The 18,727-nt window shown below is 37.5% G+C and overlaps 1 protein-coding gene across 4 annotated transcripts in view; it reads right to left on the reverse strand.

The window, feature by feature from the left end:
* Nucleotides 1–12,442: 12,442 nt before the first annotated feature.
* SPATA6 (spermatogenesis associated 6) overlaps nt 12,443–18,727 on the reverse strand; it is a 159,423-nt gene continuing 153,138 nt past the window's right edge. For all 4 annotated transcript variants that reach the window (XM_017510099.2, XM_017510098.2, XM_017510097.2 and 1 more), the window contains one exon: nt 12,443–16,307. In XM_017510099.2, coding sequence (XP_017365588.1) covers nt 16,127–16,307 — 181 coding nt within the window. In that variant the 3' untranslated portion in view covers nt 12,443–16,126. The remainder of the gene's footprint in view (nt 16,308–18,727) is intronic.

Raw genomic sequence — 18,727 nt, forward strand, 5'->3', positions numbered from 1 at the left:
CATGGTTAATTCTATAAAACGTAAGTGTGCTAAATATATATATATATATATATATATTTTGAGACAGACTCACTCCGTCACCAGGCACCAGGCTTTAGTGCAGTGGTGCGACTTCGGCTCACTACAACCTCCGCCTCCCGGGTTCAAGCAATTCTCCTGCCTCAGCCTCCCAAGTAGCTGGGACTACAGGTGTGCGCCACCACACCCAGCCAATTTTTTTGTATTTTTAGTAGAGATGGGGTTTCACCATGTTGCCCAGGATGGTCTCAATCTCTTGACCTCGTGATCCACCTGCCTCAGCCTCCCAAAGGATTACAGGCATGAGCCACTTGGCCCGGCCGCTAAATTTTTTTAAAATCCAGAAAAACTTCCTAGGATTGAAACTGGTTTTAGAGGACATACTCTCAAACTAAATTTATTTTTGTTTTAAAAAATAATAACTGTATAAAATTTAGATGGATAATATTCTCTAACTGTATTCTTGTGTATAGCTTCATGTGTAAAACCTACATAGAACTTCTCTACCAACATGTACAAAGTATAAAATATTAATATAATGTTTTAGAAAACAGAAATAATGACACTAAGGCAGCTGTCTATGCCTGGATGGATTTGCGCACAAAACAATAAAACTAATGACAGGGAAAAAGGTACAAAATTATCTTTATGCATCTACTATTTGTCAGGTATAGTGCTAGTCACTTTGCATCTTTTACCTCATGTAGTCTTCATAGTAACCATCCTAGGTAGGTATTATTCTCATTCCATGGATAGTAAAATTAAGGTTTGAGATCTCTAGGTTCTACCACACTACAGAATCTAAACCTGGACATACAGTGCTGTTTTTATTCTCTCACACACCATACATAAATTAAACAACTAGTAAATTTAAGAGCCATATCAAAATACCTGAATAGAGTAATTTTGTCCTATGTCTTAAAATAATTCTGAGTATTTTTCTATACTATTCAAATAGCTCGTTTTTTTCTCTGATCACATCCTCAACATCTTCCCAAATACTATATCTACTGACTTCATATTTTAGTCATTACAGTTACCGTTTAATGAACACCATGCATTGTAATAGATACTCCATGCACATTAACTCTTTAAACAACTACAACAACCCTATGAAAATATCTTCTATTCTACCAGTGAGGAAACATGTTTTCGTACAGGTTAAAGAATACAGAGGTGACAAATTTAGAGAATGGAATTCAGGGTCTGTTCAACTATAGAACCAACAGTACTGCCATTATGCCAAATGCAATATTTTTCAAACTACAAATACTCTTTCCCAGATCATTTATAAATGCAAGGTATTATGATAAGGTCTAATATATGACAAAGAATGTCCATATATATTTTCTCATTTAATCATAAGACTTATCTGAAAAACGAAGGACAATGTTTATTATGCTATTTCATAGGTAGACAAAGATGAGGTTCAGAAAATTGAAAGAAAGTGCTTTTTCCACTATACAATGTTGCTGTCAATTTTTTGGTAATAGAAATAAATAAATATATAAAGTATAAATACACTTACATAACAAACATAAATCACAAATATGTATTTCAAATGTACATTTGGTATATAAATTTTTAAAAGTACATATAAATAAATCCTTCTCCAACCCTTTGTTTGCTTATATAACTAATTTTGCTATTTTAAAAAAGAAGTCAATGAATTAGTGAAGGATTATTTTTATTGGCCAATGAAAGTCTCTAACAGGATACACTTATTCTCAATTCTATTGCAGCTGTTCAAAGACAATGTCTTTCAGTACAAATTTTTTCTTCACCTTCCTTCCGAATTCTATTATGTACAAAAAAGCTAAGCTTCTTTAAATTTTTACTGAAACGGAAATGTAGTGATGCTTAAATGTGTGGTTACTCAGCTAAAGAGGGTGACTGGGGTTCCAGAGGCAGTACATGCTAAGTCTTTACCTAGAACTATCTCACGTATACACTGTAAAATAATGGCAATCAAGCTAATTAACACGTCCATCGCCTCTACAGTTACCATTTATGTTTGTGTGTGTCTGTTGAAAAGATTTAATGCCCATCCCCTTAGCAAATATCAATTATACAACAGTTTAACTATCATCACCATGTTGTACATTAGATGTCCAAAAGTTGTTCATCCTGCATAGCTGAAACTTTGTACCCTTTGATCAATATCACCTCATTTCCCCCTCCCTTCAATCCCTTGGCAACCACCATCCTACTTCTGCTTCTGTGAGTTTGACTATGAGATTCCCATACGAGTGAGATCATGCAGTATTTTTCTGTGTCTAGCTTATTTTGCTTAGCAAAATGCCGTAAAGCTCCATCTATGTGGTCACAAATGGCAGGATTTTCTTCTTTTAAGGCTGAATAGTATTCCTTTATATATACATACATTTTGTTTTTCATTCATCCATTGGTGGACCCTTAGGTTGATTCCGTATCTTGGCTATTGTGAATAATAACGTAATGAACATAGTAATATCAATACCTCCTTGCAATTGTGATTTCAATTCCTTTGAATATATAACCAGAAGTGGAATTGCTGGATCATATGATAGTTCTATTTTTAATTTTTTGAGTCACTTTCATATTGACTTCCATAATGGCTATGGAAACACACTTATCTTTTGTCTTTTTGATAGCAGCCATTCTAACCTGTTGGAGGTCATACCTCATTGTGGTTTTGACTTGCATTTTCCCTGATAATCAGAAATATTGAGCAACTTTTCCTATTCCTGTTGGCCTTTTGAATTTCTTCTTTTGAGGTCCTTTGTCCGTTTCTAAATTGTTGTTTGTAACTTTGGTATTAAGTTGTATGAGTTCCTTACATATTTAGGATTTAATCCCTTATGGAATATATGGTTTGCAAATATTTTTCTCTCATTCTGAAGATTGCCTTTACATTTTGTTGACTGTTTGCTGTGCAGAAGCTTTGTAGTTGGGTGTGGCCTCATCTATTTTTGCTTTTGTTGCCTGTCCTTTCGTTGTCATATCAAAAAAAAATTATTGCCAAGATCAATTTCAAGGAGATTTTTCCTTATGCCTTCTTCTATGGTTTTGTGGTTTCAAGTTTTACATTTAAGTCTTAATTTTGAGTTGATTTTACGTACGGTATAATGGTTCAATTTCATTCTTTTGCTCTTGGATATACGGTTTGCCCAACATCATTTTTTTTTAATTATACTTTAAGTTTTGGGTTACACGAGTAGGTTTGTTACATAGGTATACACGTGCCATGGTGGTTTGCTGCACCGAACAACCTATCATCTACATCAGGTATTTCTCCTAATACTATCCCTCCTCTAGCACCCCATCCCCCAACAGGCCCTGGTTTTTGATGTTCCCCTCCCTGTGTCCATGTGTTCTCATTGTACAACTCCCACTTATGAGTGAGAACATGCAGTGTTTGGTTTTCTGTTCCTGTGTTGGTTTGCTGAGAATGATTTCCAGCTTCATCCATGTCCCTGCAAAGGACATGAACTCATCCTTTTTTATGGCTGCATAGTATTCTATGGTGTACAGGTGCTACATTTTCTTTATCCAGTCTATCATTGATGGGCATTTGGGTTGGTTCCAAGTCTTTGCTGTTGTGAATAGTTCTGCAATAAACATACACGTTAATGTGTCTTTATAGTAAAATGATTTCTAATCCTGTGGGTGTATACCCAGTAATGGGATTGCTGGGTCAAATGGTATTTCTGGTTCTAGATCCTGTCTTTAACAATGGTTGACCTAATTTACACTCCCACCAACAGTATAAAAGCATTCCTATTTATCCACATCCTCTCAAGCATCTGTTGTTTTCTGACATTTAAATGATCGCCATTCTAACTGGCATCAGATGGTATCTCATTGTGGTTTTGATTTGCATTTCTCTAATGACCAGTGATGGTGAGCTTTTTTTCACATATTTGTTGGCCGCATAAATGTCTACTTTCAGAAGTGTCTGTTCATATTCTTCACCCACTTTTTGATGGGGTGTTTTTTTTTCTTGTAAATTTAAGTTCCTTGTAGATTCTGAATATTAGACCTCTGTCAGATTGATAGACTGCAAAAATTTTCTCCCATTCTGTAGGCTGTCTGTTCACTCTGATAGTTTCTTTTGCAGAGCAGAGTGCTTTAGTTTAATTAGATCCCATTTGTCAATTTTAGTATTTGTTGCCATTGTTTTTGGTGTTTTACTCATGAAGTCTTTGCCCATGCCTATGTCCTGAATGGTATTGCCTATGTTTTCTTCTAGGGTTTTTATGGTTTTAGGTCTTCCGTTTAAGTCTTTAATCCATCTTGAGTTAATTTTTGTATAAGGTGTAAGGAAGGGGTCTAGTTTCAGTTTTCTGCATATGGCTAGCCAGCTTTCCCAACACCACTTATGAAATAGGAAATTCTTTCCCCATTGCTTGTTTTTGTCAGGTTTGTCAAAGATCAGATGGTTGTAGAGTGTGGCATTATTTCTGAGGCCTCTGTTCTGTTCCATTGGACTATATATATGTTTTGGTACCAGTACCATGCTGCTTTTGTTACTGTAGCCTTATAGTACAGTTTGAAGACAGGTAGTGTGATCTTTCCAGCTTCGTTATTTTTGCTTAAGATTGTCTTGGCTATACGGCCTTTTTGGCTTCATATACAATTTAAAGTAGTTTTTTTCTAATTCTATTCTCCCGGCCTGCAAGGTTTGTTGAGGAATAAACTGAGAGTCATATAGAGGTTCCCTTATATGTGATAAATTGTTTTTCTTCTTCTTTTTTTTTTTTTTTTGAGACGGAGTTTCGCTCTTGTTACCCAGGCTGGAGTGCAATGGCGCGATCTTGGCTCACCGCAACCTCCGCCTCCTGAGTTCAGGCAATTCTCCTGCCTCAGCCTCCTGAGTAGCTGGGATTACAGGCATGCGCCACCATGCCCAGCTAATTTTTTTGTAGTTTTAGTAGAGACGGGGTTTCACCATGTTGACCAGGATGGTCTCGATCTCTTGACCTCGTGATCCACCACCTCGGCCTCCCAAAGTGCTGGGATTACAGGCTTGAGCCACCGCGCCCGGATGTTTTTTTTTTTTTTTTTTTTTTTAACATTCTTTGTCTCTTGATTTTTGACAGTTTAATTATAATGTCTCTCAGTGTAGACTACTTTATGTTCAACCTATTCAGGGTTTTATGGGCATCTTGAGTCTGGATGTCTACTTATTTTCCCAGATTTTGGAAATTTTCAGTTTTTATATCTTTAAATAAGTGTTTCTCCTTGTTTTCATTTTCCCCTCCAGAACTCTCATTATGTATATACTGATTTACTTGATGATGTGTTACATAAATCTCCTATGCTTTCTTCACTATTTTTCATTCCTTTTTCTTTTTTCTCCTACAACTGGGTAGTTTCAAATAACCTGTCTTTGGGCACTACACTCTTTTCTTCTGCTTAATTGAGGTTAATGTTGAGACTTGCTATTTTTTCAGCTCAGTTGTTAAATTCTTCAGCTCCAGGAATTGTTTTTTTCTTTTAATTTCAATGTGTTTTTAGGAGAATAGGTGGTGTGTGGTTACACAAGTTCGTTAGCAGTGATTTGTGAGATTTTGGGGTACCCGTCATCCAAGCAGTGTACACTGTATCCAATGTGTAGTCTTATTCTTCACCCCCCACAATTTTCCCTGAGTCTCAGTCCATTGTATCATTCTTATGCCTTTGCATCCTCATAGTTTAGCTGCCACTTATGAATGAAAACATACAATGTTTGGTTTTCCATTCCCTAGTTACTTCACTTAGAATAATGGTCTCCAGTTCCATCCAGGTTGCTGTGAATGCCATTATTTCATTCCTTTTTATGACTGGGTAGTGTTCCATATACACATTTCCATTGTTGATTAATGGGCATTTGAGCTGGTTACATATTTTTGCAATTGCAAATTGTGCTTCTATAAACACGTGTGTGCAGGTAGCTCTTTCATATTATTACTTCTTTTCCTCTGGGTAGATGCTCAGAAGTGGGATTGCTGGATCAAATGGTAGATCAATTTTCAGTTCTTTAAGAAATCTTTACACTGTTTTCCATAGAGCCTGTACTAGTTTACATTCCCTTCAACAGTGTCAAAGTGTCCCCTTTTCACCACACCCATGCCATTTTTTTGATTACGGCCATTCTTGCAGGAGTGAGGTGGTATTGCATTGTGGTTTTGATTTGCATTTCCCTATCAGTTAGTGATGATCAGCATTTTTTCATGTTTGTTGTCCATTTGCATATTTTCTTTTGAGAATTGTCTATTCATGTCCTTAGCCCACTTTTTGATGGGATTGTCTGTTTTGTTCTTCCTGATTTGAATGAGTTCCTTAGAGATCCTGTGTATTAGTCCTCTGTTGGATGTATAGACTGCAAAGATTTTCTTCCACTCTGTGGGTTGTCTGTTTCCTCTGCTATTCTTTTGCTGTGCAGAAGATTTTTAATTTAATTAAGTCCCATCTATTTATCTTTGTTTTTGTCGTATTTGCTTTTGGGTTCTTGGTCATGAAGTCTTTACCTAAGCCAATGTCTAGAAGTGGTTTTCCAACGTTATCTTCTAGATTTTTATGGTTTCAGGTCTCAGATTAAGTCTTTGATCAATCTTGAGTTTATTTTTCTATAAGGTGAGAGATGAGAATCCAGTTTCATTCTTCTATATGTGGCTTGACAAGTATCCCAGCATCATTTGTTGAATAGGGTGCCCTTTCCCCACTTTATGTTTTTGCTTGCTTTGTCCCTCTGTCTTTTTTAACTCCTGTTGCTTTAAAGTTGGTATAAGAATAGTTACTCCTTCTCACTTTTGATGTCCATTTGCATGAAATATCTTCTTTCATCCCTTTACCTTAAGTTTATATGAGTCCTTATGTGTCAGGTGAGTCTCTTGAAGACAGCATATATTGGTTGGTGAGTTCTTAGCCATTCTACCATTCTGTATCTTTTAAGTTGAGCATTTAGGCAATTTACATTTAACATTAACATTGAGATGTAACATATTATTCTAGTCATTATGTTATTTCTTGCTTGAATACCATATTGTTGTTTTTCATTGTGTTTTATAGATCCTGTGAGACTTATGCTTTAAGAAGATTCTATTTTGGTACCTTTCAAGAATTTGTTTCAAGATTTAGAGCTCCTTTTATCAGTTCTTATAGTGCTGGCTTGGTAGTGGTGAATTTTCTCAGCATTTTCTTGTATAAAAATGACTATTTTTCCTTCATTTATGAAGTTTAGTTTCACTGGATACAAAATTCTTGGCTGATAATTGTTTTGTGTCAGGAAGTTAAAGAGAGGACCCCAATCCCTTTTAGCTTGTAGGGTTTCTGCCAAGGAATCTGCTGTTAATCTGATACGTTTACTTTATAGTTTACCTGATGCACTTCCTTAGCAGCTCTTAAGATTCTTTTCTTAGTCTTGCCTTCAGATAACCTAATGAATATGTGCCTAGGCAATGATCTTTCTGTGGTAAATTCCCCAGGTGTTCTTTGAGCTTCTTGTATTTGAATACCTAGATCTCTAACAAGGCTGGGTGAGTTTTACTCAATTACTCCCTCAAATACCTTTTCCAAACTTTTAGATTTATCTTCATCCTCAGGAATACCAAATATTCTTAGGTTTGGTCATTTAACACAACCCCAAACTTCTTGGAGGCTTTGTTCATTTTGTTAAAATTCTTTTTTCTTTGTATATGTCAGATTGGGTTAATTCAAAAGCCTTGTCTACAAGCTTTAACATTCTTTCTTCTATTTGTTTGATTCTATTGCTAAGACTTTCCCGTGCATTTTGCATTTCTCTAAGTGTATCCTTGATTTCCAGAAGTTGTGACTGTTTTTAATTTATGCTATCTATTTCACTGGAGATTTTTCCATTTGTAACCTGTATCAATTTTTTTTTCTTTAAGTTGGACTTCACCTTTCTCTTGTCTTGATTGGCTTAATAATTGACCTTCTGAATTATCTTTCTGGCAATTCAGAGGTTTTGTCTTCGTTTGGAACTATCGATGGTGAACTAGTGTGATTTTGGGGGGTGTTAAAGAAACTTGTTTTGTCATATTTCCAGAATTGTTTTTCTGGTTTCTTCTCATTTGGGTAGACTATGTCAGAGGGAAGATTTGGGACTCAAACGTTGCTGTTCAGATTCTTTTGTCCCACAGGGGTGCTCCTTTGATGTGGTGCTCTCCCTTTTCCCCTATAGATAGGGCTTCCTGAGAGCCTAACTGCAGTGATTATTACTTCTCTTCTGGATCCAGCCACCCAGCACAGCTACCAGGCTCCAGGCTGGTATTGGTGAGTATCTGCAAAGAGTCCTGTGATGTGATCTATTTTCATGTCTCTCAGCCATGGATAACAGCAGCTACTCCGGTGGAGGTAGCAGGGGAGTGAAGTAGACTCTATGAGGCTCATTGACTGTATTTTTGTTAAGTGCACTGGTTTTGTGTTGTTTGGCCTCCAGCCAGGAGGTGGCACTTTCCAAAGCATATTAGCTGGGGTTGTATGGGGAGGATCAGGTGGTAGGTGGGGCCATAGAGCTCTCAAGAGATTATGTCCCTTGTCTTTGTCTACTAGGGCTGGTAGAGAAAGACCACCAGGTGTGGGCAGGTTAGACATGTCTGAGCTCTGACTCTCCTTGGGCAGAGCTTGCTGCAGCTGCTGTGGGGGATGGTGATGTGATTCCCAGGCCAATGGAATTATGTGTTCAGGGGGAGTATGGCTATCTTTGCTGCATCACACAGGTCACTAGGGAAGTGGGGAAAAGCTGGCAACCACAGGCCTCAACCAGCTCCCACACAGCCCATAGACTGAAAGGCTGGTCTTACTCCCATGTGCCCATCTGCCTCCCTCATCCAACAGCACCAGGTTTATTTCCAGGAAGCCGGTAAGTAGAGCTGAGATGTGCCCCAGGCTACAAGCATCCCAGCTGGGAAATCAAGCGGACTCACAGTTCCTTGGCTGTCCCAGGGAGCCTGTAGTGGCATTCCACTTCCTTGAAAGGGTCTGTGAATTCTTTTGGCTTTCCTGGTATTCCTGTGGTAGTTCTAAGAGCAAAAGTTCATGATGTGAGTCTCCATACACTGCTCTATCTGTCAGAGTGGGAGCTGCAAATTAGTCCTGCCTCCTAGCCACCATTTTCCCCCAGTTGTTTCTTTTTCTATTTTTTTAAATCTCTTTGTTGAAGTCATTTTGTCCCTGTTTTCCTAATTTTGTTATATTGTTTATCTGTGTTGTCTTGTAGCTCACCAAGCTTCTGAAGAACAAATGTTTTAGATTATTTGGCAGGTAACTCACAAATACCTGTTTCTTTGGGGTCAGTTACTATAAGTTTGTGTTCCTTTGATGGTGTCATAGTTTTCTGAATTTTTGTTTTTCTTGTGTCTTTGCATTGGCGTCAGTGCATTTGAAGCAGCACTTACCTCTTCCAGATTACCTTTGTTAAGAAAAGCTCTTAGAGGGGGAGTGGAAGTATGCTGTGACACCGAGTCTAGTGACATGTGAGGTGCCAAATGCAGTAACTTGTCACAGCTCTGCATCCACAAAGGACAGGAGTGATGGCACAGGAGCTGAAGTAGCCAGGGTCCACAACATTTGGCTACTATGTGGTCTTCAGCAGTGAATGTTGTGGGGGTTTTGTGGTGCCCATGAGGGCTGCTGGGGTCCTTAGTGGTGGCCACTGGGTAGAGCAGCAAATGCACCTGCATAGGTAATGCCAAAGTTGGCAGTAAAGACTGGGGACAGCTAGGGGTGCGCAGGAGGGCTGGTGGCAAGTTAGTGGAATGTATGCCTGTGGCATTAACAACTAAGATCAGCAGCAGGTGTGGCAAGAAATGCAGTGGCAAGATATGGCCTTGGGCAGGCATATGTGTGGCAGTGCAAACCACCAGTGCATATGTGGCTGCAACAGCGAAAGGCACTAGCAGACAAATGTGCAGTGGTGAGAGCTGTGTAAGGGCATGCATGCAGTGGTGCAAATAAGCAGTGCTTGCATGCATTGTGGTTGATAGCCAGGGCCAGCTGTGTGCATGTACATGCCCATGAGAATTGGTCACAGATAAATGTGGTGATTAAACCTGAGGCTAGTGGGTCAGTGCCAACTGCAGGCATGCATGCAGTGACTGCACCGGTTCCCAGGGTTTGGGTGCCCACAGAGGCAATGACTGGGGCAGCTCCACTGGAGGTAAAAATAACCTAGTCAGCTAGGGTCCATGAAATAAAAAGCCAGGAGGCCATCTGTGGTAAGAGCCATGGGAATTCCAATGCAACTGGGAGGTCCTCAGTCAAGAAGGGTGCTGGGGTCATCTGAAGACCAGGTCACTATGAACCATGATAGCACCTGCCACATGGCTGATACAATGTTCTCTGCCCTTCTTCTTTATTTCTAGCTGCTTCCAGATATCTCAGCTAGGCCAGTCTTCCCAGAGATTTCAGTGGGATAAAACCAATGTCTTTTGGGCATTACCTACAAAGTGCAAAGCAGCTGGACACTCGCCCTGCTCTCATTTTCACCTGTGAGGGTAACACTTGGCACTCAGCTGTGCCAGACTGAGGGATAGTGTGATAAACATGAGACTTCCTCATACCTATTCTGTGTGGTTATTTGTGGCTTTTGTTTGTTTTGCTTTGCTTTTTTGCTCTGCTATACTGCTGCAGCTTCTTATCTAGACTCCAAAGCTCTCCCACAGCTATTTCCACTCCTGGATGCCTATCGAATTATTGTTTGCTTGTGGGGTTGAGGGCCAGGGTCTCCTACTCTACCATCTTGTTGATAACACTCCCTTCTTGAATATCTTGTATGTTTTCCCCTCAAAAGAAGAAATAATTTGGTAATGAGAGTAAAGTTAAGTAACTTTATTAAATTTTAGAGAACAGTGTATCAGCTGGTAAACTGTTCTGTGCTGGCTTATTTCCCTCTTACTTCACAAACCTTATTAAGTGGATTTTCTACGTCTTGTGCTATCCAAGACAGCTAGAAAGAATATCAACTAATTTGTTATTGTCCCTCAAGTAAATGCAGGTCTCTCCTCAACTCTCATATACACACACAAACTTGAACTGGGGAACTGTGTATTTGTTTATCTCTGGGTTATCATTCAATGCCTTGTAGATTGCCTGAAATATTTTTTGAATGATTGAACAGTCACAAGTACTGATTATCTGAGGAAACTTCATATAATTAAATTCAAAGTATATCATTCAGTGATAAATAATAAACACAATAACTTAACAAAATGTTGGATTTTCTTTTTTACCTCTTCATTTTGTACATAAAACTGTAGCTAGTTAGAAAAAGGATTTCTTTAATATTATTATTATTATTTTTTTTTTTTAGCTCTGTCACCTAGGCTGGAGTGCAGTGGCACAATCTTGGCTCACTGCAGCCTCCACCTCCCAGGTTCAAGTGATTCTGCTGCCTTAGCCTCCCAAGTAGCTGATAGTCCCAGCTACTTGGGAGGCTGAGGCAGGAGACTACCCCATGCCTGGCTGATTTTTTTATTTTTAGTAGAGACAGGGTTTCACCATGTTGGCCAGGCTGGTCTTGAACACCTGACCTCAGGTGATCTGTCCACCTTGGCCTCCCAACCTGCTAGGATTACAGGCATGAGCCACTGCACCCAGCTATCTAGCTTAATTTTTAAAAGGGGTGCCCTCAAACTATCTTACTACCACCACAGCCTCCTTAAGTAGCAAAACATTCAATTACTTGAGGTCCAGAACTCAGGGTGCCTATTATGGTCACATATGAAAGTAGGCCAAAAACAAAAAGAAGAGCTTTCATTTATTTTTATCTGACTTCATAATGTGTTTTGTATTCTTGAATTTTCCCAAGTTCTAGAACTTTATTCTTAACTGACTCTGGATATTTTCAACTCCACCCTTGTAAAATCTGATCAATCACTTTTGAAGGCCGACGTGGCGGATTACCTAAGGTCAGGAGTTCGAGACCAGGCTGGCCAACATGATGAAACCCCATCTCTACTAAAAATTAAAAAAAATTAGCTGGGTGTGGTGGCATGCACTTGTAATCTCACCTACACAGGAGGCTGGGGCAGAAGAATTGCTTGAACTGGGAGGCAGAGGTTGCAGTGAGCCGAGATTGCACCACTGCACTCCAGCTTGGGCAACGGAGTGAGACTCCATCTCAAAAAAAAAAATCTGATCAATATTTAGTTTATTCCACTTTGTTTAGCTATTTTCAAAAGTCCCTTCAATCCTTCAACATTCAGCTCAGTGGTCACCTCGTCTGATGCTGCTTTAGACCTCTTTGTAGTTCTCTTACTGCCTTAGTCATATTCTACCATACCATTTACAACCATGCACACTACTTCTAGCTAAAGCACTCTGAGGAGTTTCCTGAACAATCATGCTCCCTCCCACTTTCATGCCTCTGCATTTTCTGTTTCATCAAAGTAGAAGGCCCTTATCCCCATTCTTGCATTCTCATATCATAGAAGTTACCAAACCATTGCAAATGTTTCAATACACTGCTTTTCACATTTTCAAAGATTGTAAAATTACATACCCTCTATTTCTAACATAGTGCTTAATACCTATGTGATGAACATATAGATGAGGCTTGAATGTGTAACTTATCTAAGATTCTAAGGTAAGATAAAGATCAACACAGTAATTGTAAAATAGTGCATTCACTTTGAAAAACAATTTGTTCGTTCTTCAAAATGTTGAACAGTTTCCATAGGACCCAGCAAGTCAACTTCTAGATGTATACTCCAGAGAAATAAAATCATATGTCCACAAAAAAAACTTGTATACTAGTGTTCAGAGCAGCATTTCGGAATACTGCAAAGTAGAAACAACCCAAATATCTATCAATCAAATGAATAAACAAAATGTGGTATATTCATATAATGGATTATTCAGTAATGAAATGAAGTATTCATGCATGTTACAACATGCATGAACTCTCAAAATATTCTAAGTGACGGAAGTCAGATACAAAAGATCAATACTGTATGATTCCACTTGTATGAAATGTCCAGAACAGGCATGGAGACAAAAAGCATATCTGTGGTTTCCAGGGGTTGTGGGGAGGAGGGAGGAAGTGATCGCTCATGGTTACATGATTTCTTTTGGGGGTTATAAAATATTCTATAATTAGCTAGTGGTTATAGTTGCACAACTCTGTGAATATAGTAAAAACCACTTAATTGTATACTTTTTCAGAGTGAATTATATCTCAATAAAGCTACTATTAGTAAATGAACACAATAATGAAAATTCTCTGTTCATTCCAGATTTTTAAATCAGGGGTTTAATCTTTGGAAATCAGAAAGCAACTCTGCCTGCCTAGGACTTCCTGATCATACATAGTAATTGTACAATTATAAAATGTCAAAGGATCATTCTAAATTAACTCTTTGATCACCTTATTGTTGAGAAAACTGAGCTCCAAAAAGCATAAATGACTTAAATAAGGTTACGTAACTAGCCAGTAGAACCAGGGAGGAGTCTCATTCCAATAATTCACATTTATTTGTTGATTTTGACATTTTCTTAAATCCCCAAGTTTTTTATAATTTAAAGAAAAACATTAAAAAGTAAGAAGAAATGCCTATGTATCTTTCATATTGACTCCAATAATTATTCTTAGATTTGTAGGAAATACAGGGGGAAAGAAAGACTAAGAGAATAAACAACTGCACCTTTCTGCTCCTATGAATGAGAAAATACAACTATTAGTACTTAAAGGTTTTACTCTTTAAAAACAATACAGTGTAAGTACTCACAGTAGTAGTTAGAGCAATATGGACCACTCTTCTCCCCAGGGAATAGAATATAATCAGACACTTTGCAAAGATGCTATTAATATTTACCAGGAAATTTTCCCCCAACTTTCAGAAAGACACTAACCTTAATCCACAGGAAAACATCTTTCAGAATATCAGATTCTAAAGTTTCCCTTTCAGAAGCCCTACTTTTTGCAGCCGTGATCGGAGCCAATGGCAGATATAGGTGTAATAAGTCATTTCTGTGGTACTTATTCACTCAGGAGATTTTGGTAGTAGTAAAACATTTTCCTTGAAAGTCATGTTTGTTCTTTTCACCAAAGAGCAACTCTTAAAAGACTTTTTAATTTATTTTCCCACAGAAAAACACTGAGGATACATATATTTGTAAAAGAGCATTATTTAATGTTGACCTTCAAAAGCTTATTGTAAAACACCTCATCATATAATCTACAGCCAGAGGGTAACTCACCAATTGTGTAGTCCAGTATTTCTGCAGCCTAGGTATCCACACGTATCTCAGGATAACAGTGGCGGGTAGTGTGAGGGGCTAAGGGAATGACGGATGGCGCCCAGAATAACAAATAGTGTTACATGCTAAATTTAGTTTAGAAAATTCTGGGTTAATTCAATAAATATTTAAGGAATGTCAACTACATGCCAGGCTGTCTATTAGATACTAGAGCAAAACAGATTTATACCAGAATTTTCTTAAAGCCTCTAACACTAAAGGCTAGTGTTCACAATGAGCATGGTGACCATATATCCTAGTTTGCTGTAGACAGCCCCAGTTTACAGGCACTGTTCCAGCATTAAAATCATCTCTTTTTACTTCTATAATTCTACTTAGGACTCTCTGAAGAGGTGTAGGTGTGTGTGTGTGTGTGTGTGTGTGTAGCAAACAGATTTTCCTAAACTTGCATGACCAATTACATTGCATACTTCTATCTACATTCCTACAATCATCTCCTAAAACAGTGGTCTTGGTCCGCAGAACACAGTTTGGGGTCTACTCCATTCTCAACATTTGATAGCTGAGGAAACAAAGGATCTGAGAATAAAATACACTCAGCTAGACACAGGACACTAAAACCTAGGACTCCTGGCTCACAGAGAGAGAGCGCTAATGCTCTTTCTGACACGTCACAGACTGTGACACTAAAGCACTCTTAACATGGTTAACAAGTTCTATTACAAAAATAAGTCACCAAGTTTCACATTTTAATTTCATTTTAAAGGAAGCTCATTTTTTTCTTCCTCAATCATAACTGTAAAATTAATCAAAAACAGAGTCAATGAGAAAATATCTTTTAGTCAACTCTTAAGACTATAACCCAAGTTCACTTACCCTACTCTCTCCTTTTCCTCCCCTCACTCTCTAGCAATTATAAAGTAGCTGATTTCTTTATATCTTCAAAGTATCACTGGCTTCACAGGTGTGTCTTGGGGTGGGAGAGGAGAAGTTAAGTCTATCCATCAATCAACAAAATGTTCAGTGCCTACCACAAAGTATTCTGCTGTAATATTTTACACTGTCGTTCTAAGTGTTTTTTTAAAGTGAGGCTACTACAATAATTTCTTGGGCCATATGATACACAAATCCCAAAGACTCAAATTAAAATATAATTCCATTATTATTTTTGAGTTTCTATAAGCTTACCAACAGAAGCTATTTTCTGATTCTGGTTGCACCAAAGTGTTTGGCCCTAGAAAAATATCATGGAAATAATTCTGTATTTAAAAACTAGTTATTCAAATTTTTGATCATCCATGGCCACTGGTATTTCTAGATAACTGCCATGCATTTTAAGCAACTTAGGTACTTCTTTCAGAGAAAAATGAGTGAATGGTCATATAGTCTTTAAAATGAGTCAATGAGCTAAGAAATATAATAGCCTGTTCTGAAAAAGGAAAAAGTAGAAAATGTTAGTTAAAATAGTGTTTAAACTTTTAGGAAATTCATTTCTGTATGTCATTTTGTTCATCATCAATAAAAGGTAGTCAATGTTAATTAAATCTCACACAGAAAAGATAACCAGTTAAGCAGATGAAAAGAAAATTACAAGGTAAGGGAGAAAAACATTTCTAGAAAGGAACATTTTTGGATTTGTAGATGGTAATTTGAGATGTACATGTAACAGAATATCCTTCTCACATATTGGAAGTTGTGACTGTGTGACAGAGCTTTGATGTTTGCAACACAGCAGACTCTTCTGCAATAATTATTTTAAAAGGCTTGCCTATGACAATTTCTCATTTGAAGTAATAAACTTATTCAAGTCTAACTATTATACTTAGTTATAATCCCATTTAAAGAAAAAGAAATACAGATATTGATCATATCAAACATTTTCATTGAGAAGTTGACACGGACACTCATGCAGTTTAAGTGGATGTTCTCAGAAGCTTTCCTGCGTATGAGAAACAGAACTACAGGCCTTTTTGTATAAGTTTCTGTACATCTTGTCCATGCTGTTCTCAAAGATGGGACGGTGGGATTTTCCCTTATAAGAGGCTGCCCTGTTGGACCAGTATTCGCCATCGTCCAAATGGAAAGTGCCCCGTGGTTGCTGACATGAGCTATAAAAAGAGATATAAAAGGTACAAAATAATAATGAAACAAAATGAGAAATAGTACTATGTAAATCAAATATTTATTGAGTACTGTATGGGTATTTAATACTCTGCTGGGGCTGTGAAAAATAAAACACAATTATGCTTGTGCTTTCAAAGAGGGACATTTTAAAAGGGCAAGCAGAACTATCTGTGTAAAACTGTTATAAAACAGTAAAATGAAATGTTTGTGTTAGAGTTAAAAAGGAATTCAGAGAATAGACACAGGTGCAGTATGATAAAAGCAGAACACAGGTGGCCTGGTATGGCCAGCATAAAAATGCATCGTTGCTAAAAGTCAGACACACTTAAAACTGAATTCCAGCCCAGTCCTTTATAAGCTGTGAGACCCTGGGCAATTTATTTAATTATCCAGAGTCTCAGCTTTTTTAACTTTAGTTTTACAGGATTGTTTTAAAGTTTAAACACAGAAGTTATTAAATACGAGACATTAAACTAGGTACTTTGTATATATTTAAGAATACATCTTACAACTCTTAGAATTTGGTAGATACAGAAATTAAGACTCAGTGAAGTTAAGTGACTTGTCTAAGACTACTCAGCTAGTAATTGGCAAAATGAAAAAGGAGACCATGTGTGTGCTCTAAGGCTCTTTCTACTACACCATGCTGCTATTGCCCATAGAGTAGAAAATTAGGCTAAATAGGAACATTTGTGGAAAATGGAAACAAAACAGAAGAGTTTGAATGAAGTGAAAGGATCAGCTGTAGTTCTGAGGGTCTTAAAGAAAAAAGAAAGTGGGAGACAGGAAGGGAGGGAGGGGGAGGGAGGGGGAGGGAGGGGGAGGGAGAGCGAGAGAGCGCACGCGCAACAGAGAGAGCAAGCCTGTAGGAAGCTAATGAAATAGACTGAGATTGGGCTAGCTGTGATGAAGACAGAAAAGGAAAGACAACTCTTTCTTAAGGATTAATAGCACTTTTATGCTATCAGTGTTATAGTTTTACTAACACAAATATTAAATTCTGAAATTATATTTTTTATGGATAAAATGTTGAGTTTCTTTTCTTTCTTTTTTTGAGATGACGTTTCACTCTTGTTGCCCAGGCTGGAGTGCAATGGCACAATCTCCACTCACCGCAACTTCCGCCTCCCAGGTTCAAGCAATTCTCCTGCCTCAGCCTCCCTAGTAGCTGGGATTACAAGCATGTGCCATCATGCCTGTCTAATTTTTTGTTCTTTTAGTAGAGATGGAGTTTCTCCATGTTGGTCAGGCTGGTCTCAAACTCCCGACCTCCGATGATCCACCAGCCTCGGCCTCCCAAAGTGCTGGGATTACAGGCCTAAGCCACAACAGTCAGCCCAAGTTTATTTTCTTATATAAATAATTGACCTATACCAATTAATGAAACAATTTTTCCAGATTAGACCTACCAAGTCTGTTAGAGATTACAAAATTTCTTCCTGAATACACACAACCTACAAACCAAGATTAAACCATGAAAAAATACAAACCCTGTGACCAATAATGACTAACAATATTGAAGCAGTAATAAAAACTCTCTTTTAAAAGAAAAGCTCTGGATCTGTGACTTCACTGCTGAACTCTACCAAATATTTAAAGAAGAACTAATAAGAAGTCTACTCAAAATATTACAAAAAATTGAAGATACAAGAAAACCTATTTTACCTAGCATTACCCTGGTACCAAAATCAGAAAAAAAAACCACAACAACAAAAATAAATACAGGCTAATATTCCTGAAGAACATATGCAAAAATCCTCAACAGAATATCAGAAAATTGAATTCAACATGAAAAAGATCATTTACCATGCTCAAATGGAATTTATTCCAGGGATGCAAGGATGGTTCAACATGTGCAAATCAATAAATATGATACATAATATCAACAGAATCAAAAACAAAAAAGTATAATCATTTCAAAGTGTGCTGAAAAAGCATTTAATACAATTCAACATCCACTCATAATAAAACCCCTTCATAAACTAGGCATAGAAGGAGCATACCTCAAAATGATAAAGGCCATATATAACAAACTCATAGCTAATATTATACTGAATGGGAAAAAAATGAAAAGCCTTTCCACTAAGATTTGAAATAGGACAAAGATGCCCACTTTCACAACTTATATTCAACATAGTAATGGAAGTCCTAGCCAGAGCAATTAGGGAAGTGAAAGAAATAAAGCGGATCAAAATTGAAAAAGAAGTCAAATTATCCTTTTCTATAGAAAACATGATCTTATACTTGGAAAAACATAAAGACTCCCCCCAAAAAATTAAAATGAATAAACACATTTAGTAAAGTTGCAAAATAAAAAATTAATCTGCAATAATCAGCATTTCTATATGCCAACAGTAAACAATCTGCAAAAGAGATCAGAAAGGCAATCCCATTTCCAATAGCA

Source organism: Cebus imitator, unplaced genomic scaffold, assembly GCF_001604975.1.
Source record: "Cebus imitator isolate Cc_AM_T3 unplaced genomic scaffold, Cebus_imitator-1.0 Scaffold430, whole genome shotgun sequence".
In the NCBI taxonomy this organism is placed as follows: Eukaryota; Metazoa; Chordata; class Mammalia; order Primates; family Cebidae; genus Cebus; species Cebus imitator.